The sequence below is a fragment of the Metarhizium brunneum genome, chromosome 4 (genome assembly GCF_013426205.1).
Source record: "Metarhizium brunneum chromosome 4, complete sequence".
In the NCBI taxonomy this organism is placed as follows: domain Eukaryota; kingdom Fungi; phylum Ascomycota; class Sordariomycetes; order Hypocreales; family Clavicipitaceae; genus Metarhizium; species Metarhizium brunneum.
This window is the reverse complement of record NC_089425.1, coordinates 4,336,768-4,355,517: the sequence shown is the minus strand read 5'-3', so window position 1 is coordinate 4,355,517 and position 18,750 is coordinate 4,336,768. Positions and strand designations below refer to the sequence as shown.

Genomic DNA, 18,750 nt, shown 5'->3' with positions numbered 1-18,750 from the left:
CTGACACCAAAAGAGAGAACCGACTGTACCTGCGTACACTCACTGGTCTGTCACAATCTGCCCTGATGCACGGAATGGAATTGAATCGGCCGGATAAAAAGATTGATTTGCATCCCTACAACCACGGCCACTATACATGACAAGACAAACACCATCCAAACTCCAAGTTTCTTCCCATACGCCCTGCGCAGCCTGCTAAAACAACGAGTTATCTCCGCACGGAAACACACCTCCTATCTTGTTCTCCTTGTCGTTGAAAATGTCAACCAGTTGCCGAATCGCTGCCCACAGCCCCACCCCGTTCATGAAGAGAGCCTGGACAATAAGCAAGGCATTCACAATGGCAAGGGGGATGTTCTTCCTGTGGAACTTTTCCTGCCAGTTGCGGTGGTACCAAAAGACGCCGCTGATGCCAAAGGTGAACCACGCGATAAACGTGGCCGACGCAATGGACAGGATCGAGTCGAAGATGGGAATCGCGTTGGCAATGACAAACGACACTGTCCAGAACAGGGTCGCGCACGCGATCCAGGTGCCCCATGACTTGACCGATCTGTCGGTAAGCTGGTGCGTCGACTTCATGGCCCGCATGGCCACGACGTAGAGGTACTTGATGGCCGTGTGGCCAAAGACGAGCCCCGTGGAGAGAATGGCCGGCAGGACGATGCCGTACGCGATCTTGGCCGGGATGGTGGGCGCGGATCCCAGCGCCGGCGAGGTCGTGTACTGGCCAGACAGGCAGTATATGACGACGGCCGTGATGAGGTACAGGGCGACGGAAAAGACCTGCAGGACCGTGAGGGCGGGGACGAAGTCTTTGCTCGGGTTCTTCATCTCGGCCATGTACGACACGAAGCCGACGTTTCCAGCGTATGCGTAGCACACCTTGAGAACGGCGTTGACGCCGTCGGTAAAGGACGGGTCGCCAACAATCTTGAGCGTCTTTTCGAACCCGGGCGGCGCATTCTGAGGCGGCGACATGCCGAGGCTGATGATGACGATGAGGACCGCCGCAATGATGCTGATGGTGGAGGGAAGGCCGACCTGGGCCACGAATTTGAACTTGCGAGGCAGGCACAGCAGCCAGCAGGCAATGGCCGCAATGCCGGCAAACCCCACGGTGCAAAGCCCGTGGTTGGAAATCGTGTTGAGCGCAATGGAGATGGTGATGGTGGCCGAGCCGCACGTGAAGCAGATCTTGATGAGGAGACAAATGCCGAAGACGACCTCGAATGGCACGCCGCCAATCACGCGCGCCATGTCAGCCATGTTGACAACATGGGGGTGTTTGCGGTAAAACTGGAGGAGTTCATAGGCAGTGTACCACGAGACGACGCCGAGCCCTATAATGGTGATGACGGCGGGGACGATGCCCAAGACGTCGAGAATCTTGGGAAGAGACAAAATGCCCAGGCCGACCTGGTTGGACGCGAGCACGAGAGCAGTGTCCCAGCGGCCCATGGTTCTGTAGTTTTTGCCGCCTTCGCTGAAGATGTTGGCCGCCTGCTCACCGTCGTCGACCAGGACGGCGTCGCGCGCCACCGAGGCATCTTCTTCGCGGGTGCTGCCCTTTTCCTTTTCGTTTTGATCATCGTACATCGGCTCCCGCGGCTCCTTTTCGCCTTTGAGGTTGAGAAACTTCATGCTTCTTTGCTGCTTGCTGTCCTGTCTGAAAATGTTGGTCCAACAATGCTCCCCACGACCGAGGACGCTTTACTGCCTTGCGTGAACCGAGTGGCAAGCCAAACACAATCAGAGCAATGATGGAGACGAGCTTCTTGACACAGACGGATAAAAGAAGGAGAAAGTTGGCAGGAAGCGAGGAGCAGAAGAGGGCAAGAAGTAGAGCCTTCTATAGTCGGGTTCAAAAGATTTAGCTCTGCATTGGCGAAAAACGTGTCCATCTAGTCCCGTGGGGAAGACACGAATTAGACCCTGAGAATGTGGATCGCCCGTCTGCTATCAGCGAGAATGTCAGCCAATTTCAGCAGTATGTTTCCAGCAAGTGGCTGTCTTCTGCCCGGAGCCGCAGTTTCGGCCTTTGGCCGTCGGGTTTCTCCAGATCAGCCAAGAAACAGCAACACAAACGGAATGCAAGTCGCCTTCCAGATAGGGGTCCCCTGGCCACCAACCCCTCCTTTTCTCTTCCTCCTCCCCCATTGTGAAAGCTTCTCTCTCTTGCTGGGTACCCCCGTACCTGGTTCCGTGGGGTTAGCAAGCGAGGCAACGGTCACGTTTAGTGCAAGTCCATCCCGTGGTGCAAAACGTTTGAGCCATCATAAGCTCAGTCAAGTGGAGATGGGTGGAACTGTAACTGGAACTGACATTAGTACTCTAATAATTTTATAGTTCCACTTGACATGTTTGGCTCAAGTACCAACAATGATTGAAAATTCCGATGCAAGAAGCTGGCCAAGATGCCACTGTCGTCCACCCCGGTTCCCAGGCACGCTGGTGGCAGACGACATGGGACACGCACCGCTCACTTAGACAGGCAGAGCGTCCCATGGTTTCTGTTATATCCCCTTGCCAGGTAAGTGTCGTGTCATATATGGATGTCTGCCCCCCGTCGCGCAGTTCTCTCCGGGCACAGTTTGACGCTGGATAGTGAGAACCTCCGTAGTCCGCATTTGATGAATATAGTAGGACATTTTATTCCCTCTTGGGCCTCTTGACCGCCATGCCGAACCCATTAGCTTCGAAAGATTGCCGCCGCTATGCTTATTTCAGGGTGGTGTTGGCGGATCCCGACGCCTCCATCTCAGTTTGACGTTTGTAGTACGTACGTATGGAGTAATGGCGCGGCCAAGGACTTTGCTACTACAAATGCACCTGGTCCTTCAGGGTTTTCCGCTGTATGCTGGTGGGTCGATGCTGGTCCAAAATTTCCATGCCCGGCCCTTATCTTGGTATCCCTCACGGCAAATGGGTGCGAGTCAAGGTTTCAAACATTGTTTTCAGCGTTTAGCCCGGCACGCGCATAAGCATTACCGAGCCAGGTGTGGCGATTGAAAAGCGCACAATGCTAGGCCTGTGAGTCTGGGGGAATTCAGCCATCAAGGAAATAGAAATCGAAGCTTTTCCATTGCATGGTAAAGGTCTGTGGTCGTCTGCCAAGCCCATCTCCACCTCGTCGCTACCTTGAGCTGATTCATGTCATGTGCTCTGGCCCAGTGGAGCGGTAACATGTCAAAGAACAGATGTCGTCAACGTCGGAGGCCGTCGGGGATCATCACAGCTGCACCAAACAGTTAGTAATTACATACTACTGTTGTCTCCCCGCATCTCTACCGCCTTTGAACAGGCCAAAATATGGGTGGATAATATCTCACCCACAGTTCGTGGAGCGCGTAATCGCTACCCCTTGGCGAGACTTTGTTCGTCGTACGTAATACCTCTATTGACTTGGACAAACTCTTTGCCACGATTCGTTTGCCCACAATTCACACGAACGCGTATCCACGTCATTTCGTCCAGTTGTACCGTCTAGAGGATCCTGGATCGGCTTCGGGTGTTGTCCATCAAGGTAGAATTCCTTGCTGTATTACGGTGGCCCTCAAAATGTACGATACGCACCTGTCACGTCCTTTGCGTCCGTACGGAGACGGGGCGAAAAGGAAAGGAAAGATTTCGCCGAGCTTCTCCTTTCGGCTTGCCTCAGTACCGCAGCGAAATGAAAAAACCAGCCGTCGAAATTGGATGCTAGGTGACTTGTTTCTTGAAACCGCATTGCATAGATCGATTTGTCCTGGAGCGTGTTCGAACTTGACACAATCCTCATCTCTTTTATTGACTGGATCGGAAGCGATGGCGCAGCGATAGAATTCGAGCGACGGCAGAACTAGAAGCCAAAATAGCGCTATCAGACAACGAACCCCATACTCGTCTTCCGTACACTATGGCAATTAGCATGTACCACTTGATGGCAAATATAGAGGACATTCGGCGTTAACTTTTTCAACCTTGGGTAGGCAGCACGACAACTTCAGCTTCGTGCTGATGCCCTGCTATCCGCAGAGACTGTATCGCTCCATGAGCAAGTTTGCGATCTTGGCGATTTTCAAGCCTTGGATAGCGTCCTTGACTCGAATACTGGCTCATCTTCAACGAATTTGTCGGAGCGGGTTGTAAACCTGGACACTGCCCAGCGTTATCTTGGTCAAATTGCAGCGTTGTTGTTGTTGATGTTGTTGTTTCGTATGTGCTGTCAAACGCACATTAAAGCGGGCTCGAAAGAAGAAACAAGAATCCCACAAGGGTTCAGGCCAAGATCCTCTTCTGCAAGTACCAACCGCAGGTTTGACAGGCCACAACTTTCATCCTCTTGTTCCTGTGTCTAGCCCCCGCCAGGAGTCAAAACTTCCTCGTCCAGTTCGCCATGTCGAGACAAAAGTATTCCCCTCTGTCGTAATCGAACCTATGTTAGCTCAACATACTTGGTGCATACAAAGGCCCCAGGCACGCGTGAGACCGCAGCCTCAATCGTCATCCAGCCCATCAACCACCTTTGCTCTAGCATTGTGACACCTCAATAATATCTCACAATTCTGTTTCTCAAAATTTTATGGGTTGTCAAATGTCTTTTTTTTTCTGTTCCTTCCCCAACAGTATATGTACAAGTATCTCCCTCTGGCTTAGTTTGTTCGCTCGCCGCCTTTCGTCTCCCGCAGCTCGTCCATCTTGGCCACTCGCTTCTTGAACTCGACGTACTGGCACTTTTCGTAGCTATGCCTCTCGTCCTGTGCGTTGGAGTTAGCAAACCCCGTGGCTCCAGAGCCCAAGCATCTCGCTTCGCCGCGAATCGGCAGAGACCTACAGAGCACTTCCATGGCGCATACCATGTCTCTTTTCGGCACTTGTTCAGCGGGATTAGGAGATGAGCGCAGCTGTCTCTGTAGGCTAGTGGGAGTCGGGCATCTCGCATCTCCTCGCGGGTGGCGGCTGAGAAGGCCAGTTAGTAATCTCGCCCAGGTAGTAATTGTGCGGCTGGATGAAAAAGGTGAGCAAGCAACATACCCCGCGTCTCTGTGGCTGCGTCGGAAGCCATTTTTTGTGATTCAATTGGCTTTGCAAGATGTCGTTGTTGGAGTGCTTGTGTCCTCGGTCGGCTGAAGACGGGCCTCAAGTGCTGGTGTTGAAAAATGTGGCCATATATCTCAGGCAACAAACTCGGCGCTTGCCTCCACAGCCTAGTACCAACCTGCGTCCTGCAGTGTCTCGACGGCTTCGTTATTTTGGTAGCATCAAATGCATGAATGAGCAAACCGGACGCATCTAGCCGTATTGTAGACCAAATTTGAACTCAATATACTAGTATTTGGGCTTATGTAAATGCTACAACATGTCCAGCGCTGTGGGTTTAATAGCACCTGTCTTGCTCACATAGACCAATGCTGGGAATACTACGTAGCCAAGTCGACACCAGGTCCACTGAGACTTTGTAATCCGGGAATTGGGATTTGCTGGCAGCGTGTCCGGCAGACTGGAGTTGACTGGGTCAGCTACAGCGACTGGAACATTGTCAGCAGCAAGGGGTGTTTGGCCTGACGAAAAGATCTGCTTAGCGTTGGGCTATATTCACGCAAAGGTACGTATGAGATGGAAGTGCCTATGTCCAAGACAGCAGAGGCATCGAGTGCCAAAATGGAACATTGGAAGCAAAGACCACGAGTCCTCAGCCTGGAGGACAACTCATGGCCATGATTCGCAAACACCTTGGCGCAAAGGATTCACCAACCAGATCGACGTCATTCCCAAAAGTCCATTGGCCCTAAACGCGCCAAAAACGACCCCCGGCCCGTGAATCTGCCACGCGCGCTGCCCGCCTGCCATTCACGCACCCACACTGCTACACATCACATTCATAACCGTCAAGTCGACCTTGACGCCTAACCGCGGACTGTTCGACGCGGTCGGCGCGTAGAGAAAACCTGCGCGCCATGTCTGCAGCGCGCCTCCAGAGTGTCCCTGGCAGCACCCTAGCGTTGTCCTACGCAACCGTCTCAGTCGCGTCTGGTAGATGCATGGACCCTTGTCCACTGCCGCCATTGACACCATCTTATAAAGCAGCCGCATCTCGAACCGTCTTGCAGTGTTATTTTAATATTGTATAGTCTTGTATATTACTGTGCGAAACCGAAACCGCGTGTCTTTAACAGCTGCCGCCTTTCTTGTCGTTTTCAATCTCCATCTGACAACTCCCAGTCAAGCCACTCTCTTCATCTGCTCCTCGTTTGCACATTGTATAATACGCTTAATCAACCAACATTCCCACCCTCCTCTTCTTCCTTTCTTTTCAACATATACTTGTAATACAATCACCCACCTCGGCCACAATGAGCAACAGCAGCAACCCCCGAGACATCATCGCCTGGCTGGTCCCCACGGCACGCGGCACAAGCGCCGACAAGGCAACACACCTCCCTGCCAACACGGCCCGAACCATAGACATATCCGCCTCCTCGCCCAGCCACCTGTCCTCGAAGCTGTCCCATCCGCCGGGATGCGCGCCCCAGAGAGCCATCCAGCTGCGCTTTAGCCAGGAGCCCCTTCGACGGGGGCGCTTCGTGCTCGGCACCGACGCCAACCGCTGCGACGTGCTCCTCCCCCCGGCGCCCGGCATCTCCGCGCAGCACTGCTCCATCGGCTTCGACGCCGAGTCGAGGCTGGTGCTGGACGACTTCTCCGAGGCCGGCACCCAGGTCTGGTACGACTGGGCGTGCAGCGGCGACCAGAGAGGCCACTCGTGGATCCTGGGCCGCGGGGAACAGCGCGTCGTCATTGACGTCCAGGGCGTGCGCTTCCGGCTCGTCGTCAATGACCGCTCGGCCGACTGGGACGCGTACAGGGCAGACGTGGATGCGTTTTGCCGGCAGCCGAGCCGTGAGGCCGTCCCGTCGCTCTACGTCCAGCCGCTCATCCGGCACATCTTTGTCAAGGGCCTCGGCGGCGAGCACACGGGCGACGTGTACCTCTGGGACTTGTCGAGGCCGTGGGAACCAATGGTCAAAGCATCTGCATGAACCTTTGTGCTTTGTTCCCATTGCATTTTCAACACCCTTTGTTTTGGTTTTCCTTTGTTTTGATATGAGCGAGCCTCGGACGCATTCAGATTGTCGGTTTAGCAAGGAGTTGGTGTATTTGGCTGATTAAAACATGATGCTCGGTTCAATTCTCTTTATAAGTGAATATATTGGGTCGACGGGATGAATGAAATTTACAAAACGCTTCTCAAATGTCACAAAACTCCATTTCGTAGCCTGCACTCACGATTGCCACAACAATGGACGGGAAAGAAAGAAAAAAAGGTAGCCACAATATGTGCAAAACGCAGGTCCGCCATTGTTGATGTTTGTTGTCATGTTTCTGTTTGTTTGGAACGCCCGCTCGGCTATGACTCCTTCGTAGTTTCACCACCAGTCTCTGCTTCTGCTTGTTGACCGTCCTTGTCAACCTCCACATCAACAAACCGCGTCATGCTAAAGTCGGGTGCTCGTCGCCGTTCGATTCCGCGACCGCCCTTCTTGTACCGTCTCATTTGCGCGGTGCGCGCCTCTTCCTTGACCAGCTTCTTTTCACTGTCCTTGTCCAGCATGGTGCCCTCCAGACTCAGATAGCTCGTCTCCCCGCTCGTTCCGGCGTCAAAGTTGCGTATTCTGAATCGAACCCTGCCTTTGACCCTGTCTCCATTACCGTCGACCCAGAACCCAGTGCTGTGGATCTGGCGGACCACGCCATGGTCGTCTGCCGTGATGACAGAGGCCGTCTCCTCAAATCCGTGCGCCTCTGGGGATTCGTTGGATACCCATTTCCAAGCCGGCGGCAGTCGTCTGGCTTCGACAGATGCGTTGAACTTGCCATAACAAACCACGCCAATGTGTCCTTCAGTCTGCAGGTTGACACTGCCCTCCATCCAGGCGCCCCTGCTGGGAACGAAGAGCTCAACATCGGCCGTGATCCAACCGAAACCAACGGCGTATTCGTTCTGCGACACCACAGTCGTTGGCGTCTCGTCATCCGTAGCAGCACCGTCACGGCCGGGCCTGGGTCCCAATGCGACGTTTTTGTAGTTGAGCAAGACACCCCGGAGTGAGGGAACGTATTTGTTCTGGAGGTGTTGCAGGTGCTGGTATTGGCAGCTGGTTATGGGTTGAGCCCAGCCGTTAGGGTATAAGGGCTCGTACAGCGAGACAGTTTGTTCAAAGAAGGGAAACTGCGGGTCGGCTGGAATATCCGGTGGCTGATATACCGAAGCTGACGGCTTGTCGATGTCCATGGCATCCGTGTCCTCAGATTCGGTGAGTTGCGTACTTGGCTTTGGCTTCTTTGAAATGACAGTCTCCACAGCCTCATCAGCGACCTCGGCATGTTTCTTCTTCTTTTTCTTGTCTTTCTTTTCGGGTTTCAGTTCGTCATCACCCAATTCGGCCTTTACCTCGGCATGCGTGAGTGTTTCGGTCTGTTCCTTGTGGTGCTTCTTCTTTTTCTTTTCAGCCTTGTGTTTGTGCGCTTCCTCTGCCTCTTCACCGGCATCATGTCGGTGCTTATTCTTCTTTTCCTTCTTCTTCTTTTTGTCCTTGTTCACATCCTGGCCATGGATGTCGTTGTTTTGTGCAATGGCATCTGCAGTGATGCTCTTTGATCTCTTGTGCTTTCTCTCGCCCTCAACTAGCGCGACCTCTTCCTCGCGAGCACGCTTCTTTTCCTTCTTGGTTTTCTTCTCGTGCTTTGGGGTCGCCGGCTCGGGCGATGCAGCTGTGGACATTTTGACCGAAGCGCAGCGTTATTGAGGCTGCTGGAGTGAGCTTGAATGGCTTGGTGGCCAGCATTTCTTGGTGTACCAGAAATTTTTTTTGGAGCAAGCTGCTTATCGATTATCGCAATCAGCCCGTCCTCACCGCGAAGGTGGGGCACCACCTTAGATAGCAAGCAACATTGAACCCGCAGCTCAAGGGCTCTGCCAAGACATCAGGCATGAGGGCGAATTTCATGCAGGACCACTGCACCTAATTGTTGTATCTTTGACAGTTTTTTTTAAACATTGAACCCTTTAAGTAAAGTCACAAATAAATATAAAGCCCAAGGCCCTTTGCGTGCTATGCAGCGCTACGCCGCGACAGGTAGATGATTTTTTAAAGATTTCGGAGTTACGCTGGACTCTAGAATTTGCCTCTGGTAATGACAGACTCGGCAGGCCGGATCCCAAGACCATCATCCAAAGTTACTGCCATCAGTTCTCAGTTCTGGTACTACTATGTGACTTTGCAATAATAAAGCACCAGTTGACCTTGTAGGGAGGTGCTCAAGTACTAGCTTCGTCGGGAGAAGGGTCCGTCACCAACAGCACCACCTGTCATCGTGAAGTGAAACGACCACGCTTACGCTTCCCCGCACAACCATGTTTCAACATCTTGTCCCCCCTCCAAAGACCTGTCATCCGTTCATCCCATCGCAAACCCATTACTTGTCGAGTAAAAAGGCCCGAGCAACCCCTCGACATTAGACTCGGCTACTTGGAATTTTCTGACCATCACAAGTGCAACGTCGCCTTGTTGGGTTGCCCATCCAATCGCTACCCTACAGCATGTACTAACCATCCCCGAAGGAAGCGCAGGATGGTACCCAAGCTCAGGGGAGTCGCTGTTCGTCCCCAGACTGATCTGCTCGGTCTTCGGGATGGGGATGGACTGTGCTTACCATGGCTGCCACCATGGCACTGGGCAGGCCAGCACGCCGGCTTGGATAGGCCACGGAGATGCCCATGAACCTCTGGGCCGCCGGCTCCAAGATCAACTGGACGGACAACTTGTCCGTGCTTATCGCAGCTTCTTCGTCGATCCGGCTAGGGTTCGCCGAGGGCCCAAGAGGAGACTCTCAAGACGGAGTCTAGACACACGGACATTGCCAGGGTTTTTCTTCCTTTGCACTATCCAGTCACATCGCAACTGATGGGACAAAAACTCTGCGTTCCTGCGTTGTCAACGCCATGTCAACGGGGTGGAGGAATCCATGCACATGGAAACTTCCCGCTCAGACCCCTGGCTGTTGTTCGAATCGGCTTCTTTCGCTCCTACAGGCAGGCTGACGATGGATTCTCGCGACGGAGTGCACGGAGGATAGCTCCGGATAACCCGTGCCTGTCAACCCATCAAGCTTGCAAAGTTGTTCCCCCCGAACGGGGATCTTCCTGAGGTCCACCACAATAGACTTTCGATGTTTCAGAAGGCTGATTGGCAGGCGGCGTGGAGAGGCAGATAATTGCGCATTCTCCCTCATCTTTCTTGGCTACGGCTCAGTGACTTAGTCCAACCAAAATTGGAAGTTGGCGATGCGTGGCATACACCGGTTCCTGAGGGATATTCTTTCCGGCATGGGGATGAATGAGATCCATGGAAGAAACGGGAGAAACAAAGAAACCTCTTCACTAATACCGAAGAAACTTCTCCACATGCTGAAAGCGATTGGACACCCGGGGCGAGTCATCCTTTTGCTTTGAATCGTGTGCCCACTCAAAGTGCAATGGTGCTGAACCTAGCCGCCATCAAAAGAAGTTCTCCGCCTTGGAAACAGGCAAGCCAATTAATTGTTCACCACAATCACGCTGCGCTGACAAAACCAACAGGAGAAAGGGAACGGACCAAAAAAAAAAAGCAACGCATTACAGTCAAAGTGGGTGATTGGTTGTCTGCGGTTTGACACTAGCCATGTCGTCCCAACTTTAGTCAAGGTTTTCCGCCATGCCAACTACATGATTCTTCAACAACTCCGTCTCGCCCGCTTTTCTCTCAGCTTTTCAAAGTCTATGTGTGAATTGACAACGCCTCCGATTCGGTTCGAAATGCTTGAGCAAGTACTTGTATGTACTACTATATTACAAACAAAACAATGTCATGCATGACGCAGCTGGCTAGTATTTGGCCATGTTGCATGAACTAACATCCTCAATATATTGTTTTCTGAGCAGGCTGACCGGGACTTGCGACATCCATCCACGGCAAAAGCAGTACAGTAGGGGCGGCTTCAGGAACACACTGCGTAATGGCTGCATTGTTCCTGCAGCCCACGCTCATCACCCGACGCCTCCTCGTTGCAGGATACAGTCTTGGCTGCACCTCAAAAGGCACAACGTGGTCCATGCCGCTCCCCCTCCCCCCCTTACACAGAGGGTGCCTGACCTAAGCGCATGGCGGGTTCAGACTAGGAACGCCATGCCCTATTAAAACACTCCACGAACGCGCCACCAACAGAGTCATTGCGTTTCCACAGGCTCGATGCTGCGTGTGGATTTCAGACGGCGTGCGTGGCCCAGGAACGACGCATTGTCCTCAGCCGGGGAGGACCTTATTCAGACAAGAAAACTGTGGCAATAGACTCGAGTGTGTGTGGAGGAGTGGAATAGCGGATCAAGGACTTGATAACTACCAAGGGATTCCTAATCAACGCGTGTATATCGAGGAAAACCCCTCGCAATGTCGCAACTTCATAGGATGGCTCAATAACCGTCCCATCGGCTCAGGCCCCGGCAATGATCGTGGTACTTGTTCTTCACGACTCAGATAGGCAGAGTACAAGGTCATTCTCTCCCGTTTTACAAGGAATTTACTTAGGCCAAGCCCAAGGACGGCTATCCGCCGCCAGAGGTATAAGAATGGCATCGATCCCCCCAGAGTCTCGAACTTGAAATAAGCCAACATTACCTACTACAGATTCTTTGACAGGTTCAAGACATTCCTTTCTTGAATTTTTTATACATTCCTTGAAGTCCCAACCCTGGTGGTTTATATACATTTACACTTCACAACTGCACATATACACAAGATCACAAGATCACAAATCACGTTCCCTTTTTTGATACAAGAAACACAAGAACAATCTGTCAAAATGATCTCTTCAATCGCTACCGTCATCGTCGCCTCGGCTGCCGCCGTCTCTGCTGGTGTCATCCCCAAGCGTGGCCAGGGGATCAGCGTCACCCCCCATGATCAGTACTCTTCGTCCATCGGTGTGATTGGAGGCAAGATCAACACCAACCGTGTTGCCTACTGGCCCGAAGCAATCACCTGCGACAACATCTGCGTCAAGGTGTCTTACGAGGGCCGCAGCCTCAACCTCCTCAAGATTGACCAGTCTGGTGGTGCCCACGACATCTCGTACGATGCCTGGAACTACCTTGCCTTTGGCAAGTCTGCCACGGACAGCCCTCAGATGGGAGGCGGCATCGCTATGGAATATGAGACAGTCTCTGTTGACGAGTGCGCGGACCTCCTCACAGACGGCAAATTGCCTCTCTCTGCCGCCAACAGCATGGGCTATGTCGGTGCTTGCATCGGGGAGCCAAACAGCTGGGTTGCCAAGAATTACGAGCTTGTCAACATCCTTGACCCCGTTGGCAAAAATGGCTGGAACGAGATTTGCACTCTCGACTTGACAGTTAGCAACCAGCCAAAGTGCCCTCACACCCTTGGTGAACAACACTCTCCCACTGGCCTCGAAGTCGTCAACATTCAGTACGGCACTGGCAAGCAGGTTACTGTTTAAGGTGTTAGGAAGGAAACAAGAATTATAGACCACTTTTATATTGTACATGTATATATTTTTTTCTAGAATCCAGTAACATGTAGTACACATGACTCCCCAAGGGAAAACCTGGAAACGGTCAAAAGACTGGGGCAAAAGCAAAATTCATTACCTGCATATCAATCATGATTCGATCCCGCACCTCTGTGAAACACTGTGATGTGATGGGAAATCAATGTCGATGAGGCCGTTTCAGAGGCGGCAAGGATACTGCCAGGGCCTGGCCGAAACAGAATTGTCGTTCGTCGCATGATACAATAACGATGCTCTTGCATGAATCAGCAATCAAACGGGTTGGATAAAGACAGATTGCAGGTAGCGCAATACGATAAAGCCCTGTGCTCCCGCGCGCGCGAGATGTCATGCGTGCGTGAGAGTTCAATGTTTGTAATGAAGTGAGTGAGTGCCGCACAAGGGATTTCCAATGGATGACATAAGACGGAGCAGATTGTTCGACAACGATGCCGGCCCACAGTTTTCTGCATGGCGCATTTCCATTTGACCATTTTCGCCGAGGTCGAATCATAGATCCAGGGCTCTGACTAATTGAGCCGACCCAGCCTCCGTTGAAGGCGCTCACTTTGCCGTCGACAACCACGAGGCACCAAGCAAGACATAATTAAGCTCGCCTCTCCCTACTTGTGCGATTGTGAGTCAATCCAGCAGAGCGACAAGACGACAAGAAACGCAGCTCCCAAGGCTCCGCGCCCGGCCGAGTCCCATACGCCCGTTGCCGACAATGCCGTCGTCCAACACGCCGCCCGAGTTCGGCGAGACCAGCCATCTCCCGTCGTTTTACTCACCGCGCTCAACGCCCGTCGATGCAGCTGCGTCCAGCGGCCACCATCAAGACGCCCACCAAGATGTAGACGAACTCTCGCTCTCACAACAGGGTTCCCAAGATGCCGCCACCACGCCGCAATCGCAATCGCAATCGCAACCACCCCCGCCGTCGTTGCTGTCCCCCGCCTTCACCCCGCCGCAGACTCCTGGAACGCAAACGCCCACGAGAGCCGGACCGCGCGGCGTCCCGGTAGACAGCTCAATCCCCGACGGCGGATGCGGCAACAAAAGGCCAAGGCTGCTGCAGACGCTGCCCGAGGTGCAATGCATTGTCCGCGCGCGCATCCCCACCGTCACGGGCACAGAAATGTTCCTCCACCTGTACACCAACAACGTCGACAACAAGGAGCACCTGGCCATTGTGTTTGGCAACCACATCCGAAGCCAGAGCCTCGACGCCCCCCGCGAGGGAGAGACCGAGATGGACAGGATGATCCGCGGCGCCTACACGGGTAGGCTGTTCCCCGGCCGGACAACCAGCGGCATGGACGCCGGCCAAGCAGCGCCCGCCACGCCCGGGCAGGGTTCGCAGCCGCCCCTGGTGCGCATCCATTCCGAGTGCTACACGGGCGAGACCGCCTGGTCGGCGCGCTGCGACTGCGGCGAGCAGCTCGACGAGGCGGCCCGGCTGATGGGCATGCCCGGCAACGCCTCTGGCGGCATCATCATCTACCTCCGCCAAGAGGGGCGGGGCATCGGGCTGGGCGAGAAGCTCAAGGCGTACAACCTGCAGGACCTGGGGTCCGACACGGTCGAGGCGAACCTGCTGCTGAGACACCCCGCCGACGCGAGGAGCTACGGCCTGGCCACGGCCATGCTGCTGGACTTGGGGCAGCACGACGTGCGTCTGCTGACCAACAACCCTGACAAGATTCGGGCCGTCGAGGGCCCCAACAGGGAGGTTATTGTCAAGGAGAGGGTGGCCATGGTGCCGCTGTCCTGGAAGGGCAAGGGCGGCTTCAGGAGCCAGGAGGTGGAGGGCTATCTCAAGACAAAGGTATGTTTTTTTTCTGGATGCCGGGGTGCTTCTCATGTCATCTCGTGTTGCTAGCGGATCGTTGACTGATGACTTTGTAGATTGAAAAGATGGGCCACATGCTGGACAGGGATCGGCCCACGTAGAACGAGACAAAAGAACAATCTTGGGCAAGGAAGTCTGGTTTTTTACGCGCATTACGGAGTTGGGTTGCCGGAGGCTGGCATGTTTGAACACTGATAGCGAATATTTGCATAACATGTAAATTACATGACAATTCTCCAAAATCATGGATGAGTCTTGAATGGGTCTTTTCCCGGACGAGATATTGTCTGGTGGGATGGATTTCCAACCGCATGTCTTGTCTGCCGTCTACCCACGCACCCAGCCTCCAGCTATGGAGTACCTTGAGCTGAAGTCTGGTGTGACACTGTGACGTCCTTCTGGGCCCACAATAATTTTCGACCACCCCAAATAGTCCCTTGGTGCCTGACGTTTTGCTCACTTCTTTCGAACCGCTCGACAACACGGACTGTGAATTTCCATCCCTCACCTGTGGTTGCTCGTCAGCCTCTGCTCGCCCCGCTCGAATAGCTTCTTTCGACTCTTTCATGCAACCATGCCGCGATAGAACATGTCAGCCCAAGATATCCGACTGCGCCTCGCCATTCGGCGACACGGCGTGCCGGAGATCAAGCTCGTCTGGCCGTGTGCTTGCTCCTCAGACACGACCATTGCCAAACTGCTGACCCAGGTCAACGAGGTGGTGCCATTGGAGAGCAGCGAATGGGGGCTAGAGGACTATGCGGTCGAGCTTTTAGATGACAAGGGAGGGAGCTACGAGTGTCTGCATTTCCAGCTGGTTCCGCAGATTTTGAAGGATGAGGACCATGTAGTGTGCGTTTCTCAGGCTAAACTACCATTGAATTCCGGATTAAGCTGACATGACACATGTAGAATCCGGTCCCTTTTGTCAGACGACATCCGAAGACGCCGGCTCAGCGGACGGCATCAGATTTCAACAGACGGCAAGCATCTTGTCGATGGGCTGGCATTTGGGCGACCGTGGCTGCGAACACCTCGCGATCGGCCGGCTTTTGAGCTGCCTCCCCGTAAAAGAGCGCGAATTGAACACCAGGACATGGCTGAGCAGGAGCAGGAGCCAGAGCAGTTGCTCCTAGAAGGGCCGCCTCGACCTGACGAAGCTCACGACGGTCGTCTGCAATCCATCTTGGTCAACGGGGGTGGAGATCTTGACGACTCGGAGGACCAAGATGATGAATTTGAACCTGATCAGGACACTGAGCAGAGTGTGTCTGGGGATGGTGAAGACGATGTTGGCGTCGACTATTCGCCAGGGGCGTTGGTTGAGGAGCTTCGGCTTCTAGACGAAGACGAAGACAGTGGTAACAACCAGTCGGCTTCCAACGAACCCACTTTGGAACAGCTAGGTGTGCTTCGGATGGCATTCCCTCTTTTATCGTTCTCGATAATCGAAAAGGAGCTTTTTCGACAAAAGCAAAACTTGAGGAAGACATATGATACGCTACTAAGGTCGACTGCCCCAAGCCTTAGCTTTGACGATATGATGGATCGGATGGTTACAGGGCTCTTGGAGCAGCATGAATCCTCGCCCGTGCAGCCCGTAATGCCCTCTCTCTTTCGTCATTCACGACCAGCTTCGAAGCCTCTTATTGAGGAAGTAGACAGCAATGGCTCCGATACGTCAACTTCAGGGTCAAGCTACGACGGTAGTTCTGATCCCGCCGACGACGAGCATGACGAGGGCGATTCGGGCTATGAGGACACCAGTGACTCTCCGGATGAGAGCTCGGACGGCGATAGTGACGATTCATCCGATGACAGTTCAAGTGATTCAGACGAATCCGAATCCGAGCCCCAGCCTGGGTCTAAGCCTGTACCAGAGGCTCCGCGGCCTCAGGAGGCATTGGTCAAAAGTGAGGGAACCGCGCCTCACGAAGGCCTCTCAAGAACACAAAAACGCAATGCTCGACGGAAACGGGCCAGGCTCTTGGGTCGGCAAGAGGAGGTTGGGACGCCAGGATTTGACGACGCAGAGCTTCTGGCTCGGAAGGAGGCTTTGTTGGGCGCCCTGTCCGAGGATGCTTCCCTGGAGACCACAAGTGAGCCGATCTTGGCCAACGGCAAATCGACACAGACACCAGAAAACCCTCGCAGCGAGACGTTACCCGACAGTAACGATTCGGCAGGACGGCGTGCTCGAGTGGACATGGGGGCGGGGAGAAGAATGCTATTTGGGGCGTTGGGGCTCAAGAACCCCAAGTCCAAAGCCGACGAAGAGCGCATCAGGGAGGGGCTTCTGAAGGAAGTCAAGGTTTTGCATAATCCCAGAATCGTCCAAGTTGTCGATAGCGAAGACACGGAGAAACCTAGCGAGGACAACGCCAACCCTGACGCATGGCAATCCAAGATTACGTATCGGGCGGTGGAATGTTGCCACGAGGGCATGGTGCTGTCGGAGCCTCCATTCCCCTTTGTTCAACGATGGGACCCCCAACAACAATACGGATCCATGCGCAAACGAAAGCGGGAATCTCAAGCTTACTATGACGACTCTTATGCCGAGGAAGGCTCGGGCGTGTTTGAAGAGGAGGCAGACGCAATCGACGCAAAAAGCAACTCAAAAACGAAGCAGCCCGCAAGACGTCGGGATCCGTTTGGCACCCATGTGAATGGGGTGGAAGAGGCTCCTACCAATGGCGATGGCGTCGGTGATGTGGAAGTTGAAGATCTGCCCGCATTGCCCGAAGATATAGGCAGCCTTGCCACGCTGGAGAAGGGCGGCGCCAAGGAAGGGATGGTGATTACGTGGAAGCAGTGCATCATGTCGAAAGCAACACAGTGGCAGCCCGTGATTGCTTCCGTCACCGGAGAGGTCCTCCCCGGGGGTACCGAGTCTAGTCTGGAAGTACGACTGGCGTTTAGGGATCGTGAGCTCAAGGAGAAGGTTTTCGATGAGAAGGGCCAGCGGGTATATGATAAGTTTGAGGTGCCTGATTTTGAAGAGGACGAAGAAGAGGCGGATGACGGACACCGGACTATTGGCTGGGGCGAGATGATTGAGCCCAAGATTCTTCAGGCCACGTCGCCGCGTACGGAGGGAGCGCGGGATGAATGATTTCCGTCACTGACGGTCACCTTGGATTGGAGTGCTCCGGCATTACATTACATTTTGGCGTTGGGGGCCTGCCAGATACCACGTGTATAATAGGGCTACAGGTGTTGGTAAACAGTGTACATGCATTATTTGTAAATTCGTATCGCAGACAAGGCGTGTCAGCCACGAGATTCATTTAACAATAGTCGCGAGCAGTCTATCCTCAGAATCTGGCTACATAGCGCGAGTGGTTGGTGGTTCACGCTTGAACGGGAGGACTCAGGCTTGGCGTGCCAAAGTTGGGTAGTGCGTGACGGATGGTTGAAACAACGGCTGGATTGGGTAGGGACAGTCGATCGTGACCGGCGCCAAAAGGCGGGGGATCGGCCAAATCTACTGGGTAAGCACGAGCCGTCAAGTCTTGGCATCTTCAGCTGTGGCGGGACGAGCTCGTCCTTGCACCCAAGACGCGTGAGCGCCTGGTGCCGAGTTCCTGGGCAGTCCAGACGTCCTTTTAGCGACTCGACTCGTGGAGAGTAAAAAGGAGCACATGTCTGAAGTCTGGGCGGTCAGGCCAGATCGCTGTGCAGTCGAGCTGGTTGGTGCCTCGAGGGTCCATGGCCAGAGTGTCCCGAGGTGCCACCAGGACAAATGGACGGCGCATCGCCTCCAGTCAAATCGATGACTCGTGTCAGCGTTGGGCGCGCGTGGCATTGCCCGTCGTGGCGGAATACACCACTGGGCCTGGGGTGACTTGTCGGAGCACTCGGTACAAGTTGGAAAAGTTGGCGTTGAGGGGTCTTTGAAGAAGGGGACTTGGTCGTCTGATGTGGTTGGTGGTGGGTGGTGTAAGTTCTAGTCCCCAACTTGAAGGTCCCACGGGGGCCATGTGATCGGATGTGACCCCAATCAACGTCAAACCAGTGCCTCAATGTTAGTCATTTGTGAACCCCCAAGCCCGGACGGCCGTGAGAAGTCTCGGACATGTAAAAAGGCAAAGACCTCCCGCCGTGGGAGGTTTTCCCACATCCGTATCTTTCATGCTCGCTTCTAAACCGCCCTAGCATTCACCCATCATTTTCTATCCGCGTACATACGTGAACGGTGGTGCGAGGGATACATCTCGTCTCGGCATCCACACTGCCGCACGGCACACAGCCCGGGCCAAATACGACCTCCGAGAACCGATGTACGCCCTTTCTCCGAGTGAACCGGC

At 53.9% G+C, this 18,750-nt stretch overlaps 7 protein-coding genes across 7 annotated transcripts; 4 read left to right on the top strand and 3 right to left on the bottom strand.

Moving 5' to 3' along the window:
• Window positions 1–195: 195 nt before the first annotated feature.
• mtr_6 (N amino acid transport system protein) lies at window positions 196–1,644 on the bottom strand (the record flags this gene model as incomplete). The annotated part of the gene is made up of 1 exon (XM_014684033.1): window positions 196–1,644. The coding sequence occupies one exon, from the start codon at window positions 1,642–1,644 to the stop codon at window positions 196–198; it is 1,449 nt and encodes a 482-aa protein (XP_014539519.1).
• A 2,990-nt stretch (window positions 1,645–4,634) lies between these two features.
• Window positions 4,635–5,047, bottom strand: ndufb7 (NADH dehydrogenase [ubiquinone] 1 beta subcomplex subunit 7; the record flags this gene model as incomplete). The annotated part of the gene is made up of 3 exons (XM_014684034.1): window positions 4,635–4,739; window positions 4,817–4,941; window positions 5,017–5,047. The coding sequence occupies 3 exons, from the start codon at window positions 5,045–5,047 to the stop codon at window positions 4,635–4,637; spliced, it is 261 nt and encodes an 86-aa protein (XP_014539520.1).
• A 1,288-nt stretch (window positions 5,048–6,335) lies between these two features.
• Window positions 6,336–7,022, top strand: G6M90_00g080030 (uncharacterized protein; the record flags this gene model as incomplete). Its single annotated transcript, XM_014684035.1, has 1 exon — window positions 6,336–7,022. One exon carries the CDS (start codon window positions 6,336–6,338, stop codon window positions 7,020–7,022), a length of 687 nt encoding a protein of 228 aa, XP_014539521.1.
• A 368-nt stretch (window positions 7,023–7,390) lies between these two features.
• On the bottom strand, window positions 7,391–8,764 carry RPA43 (DNA-directed RNA polymerase I subunit RPA43; the record flags this gene model as incomplete). The annotated part of the gene is made up of 1 exon (XM_014684036.1): window positions 7,391–8,764. The coding sequence occupies one exon, from the start codon at window positions 8,762–8,764 to the stop codon at window positions 7,391–7,393; it is 1,374 nt and encodes a 457-aa protein (XP_014539522.1).
• Window positions 8,765–11,880: 3,116 nt separating this feature from the next.
• Window positions 11,881–12,537, top strand: G6M90_00g080010 (uncharacterized protein; the record flags this gene model as incomplete). The annotated part of the gene is made up of 1 exon (XM_014684037.1): window positions 11,881–12,537. One exon carries the CDS (start codon window positions 11,881–11,883, stop codon window positions 12,535–12,537), a length of 657 nt encoding a protein of 218 aa, XP_014539523.1.
• Window positions 12,538–13,315: 778 nt separating this feature from the next.
• Window positions 13,316–14,541, top strand: G6M90_00g080000 (uncharacterized protein; the record flags this gene model as incomplete). Its single annotated transcript, XM_014684038.1, has 2 exons — window positions 13,316–14,416; window positions 14,497–14,541. The coding sequence occupies 2 exons, from the start codon at window positions 13,316–13,318 to the stop codon at window positions 14,539–14,541; spliced, it is 1,146 nt and encodes a 381-aa protein (XP_014539524.1).
• Window positions 14,542–15,029: 488 nt separating this feature from the next.
• Window positions 15,030–17,555, top strand: G6M90_00g079990 (uncharacterized protein; the record flags this gene model as incomplete). The annotated part of the gene is made up of 2 exons (XM_014684039.1): window positions 15,030–15,292; window positions 15,353–17,555. The coding sequence occupies 2 exons, from the start codon at window positions 15,030–15,032 to the stop codon at window positions 17,553–17,555; spliced, it is 2,466 nt and encodes an 821-aa protein (XP_014539525.1).
• Window positions 17,556–18,750: the final 1,195 nt, after the last annotated feature.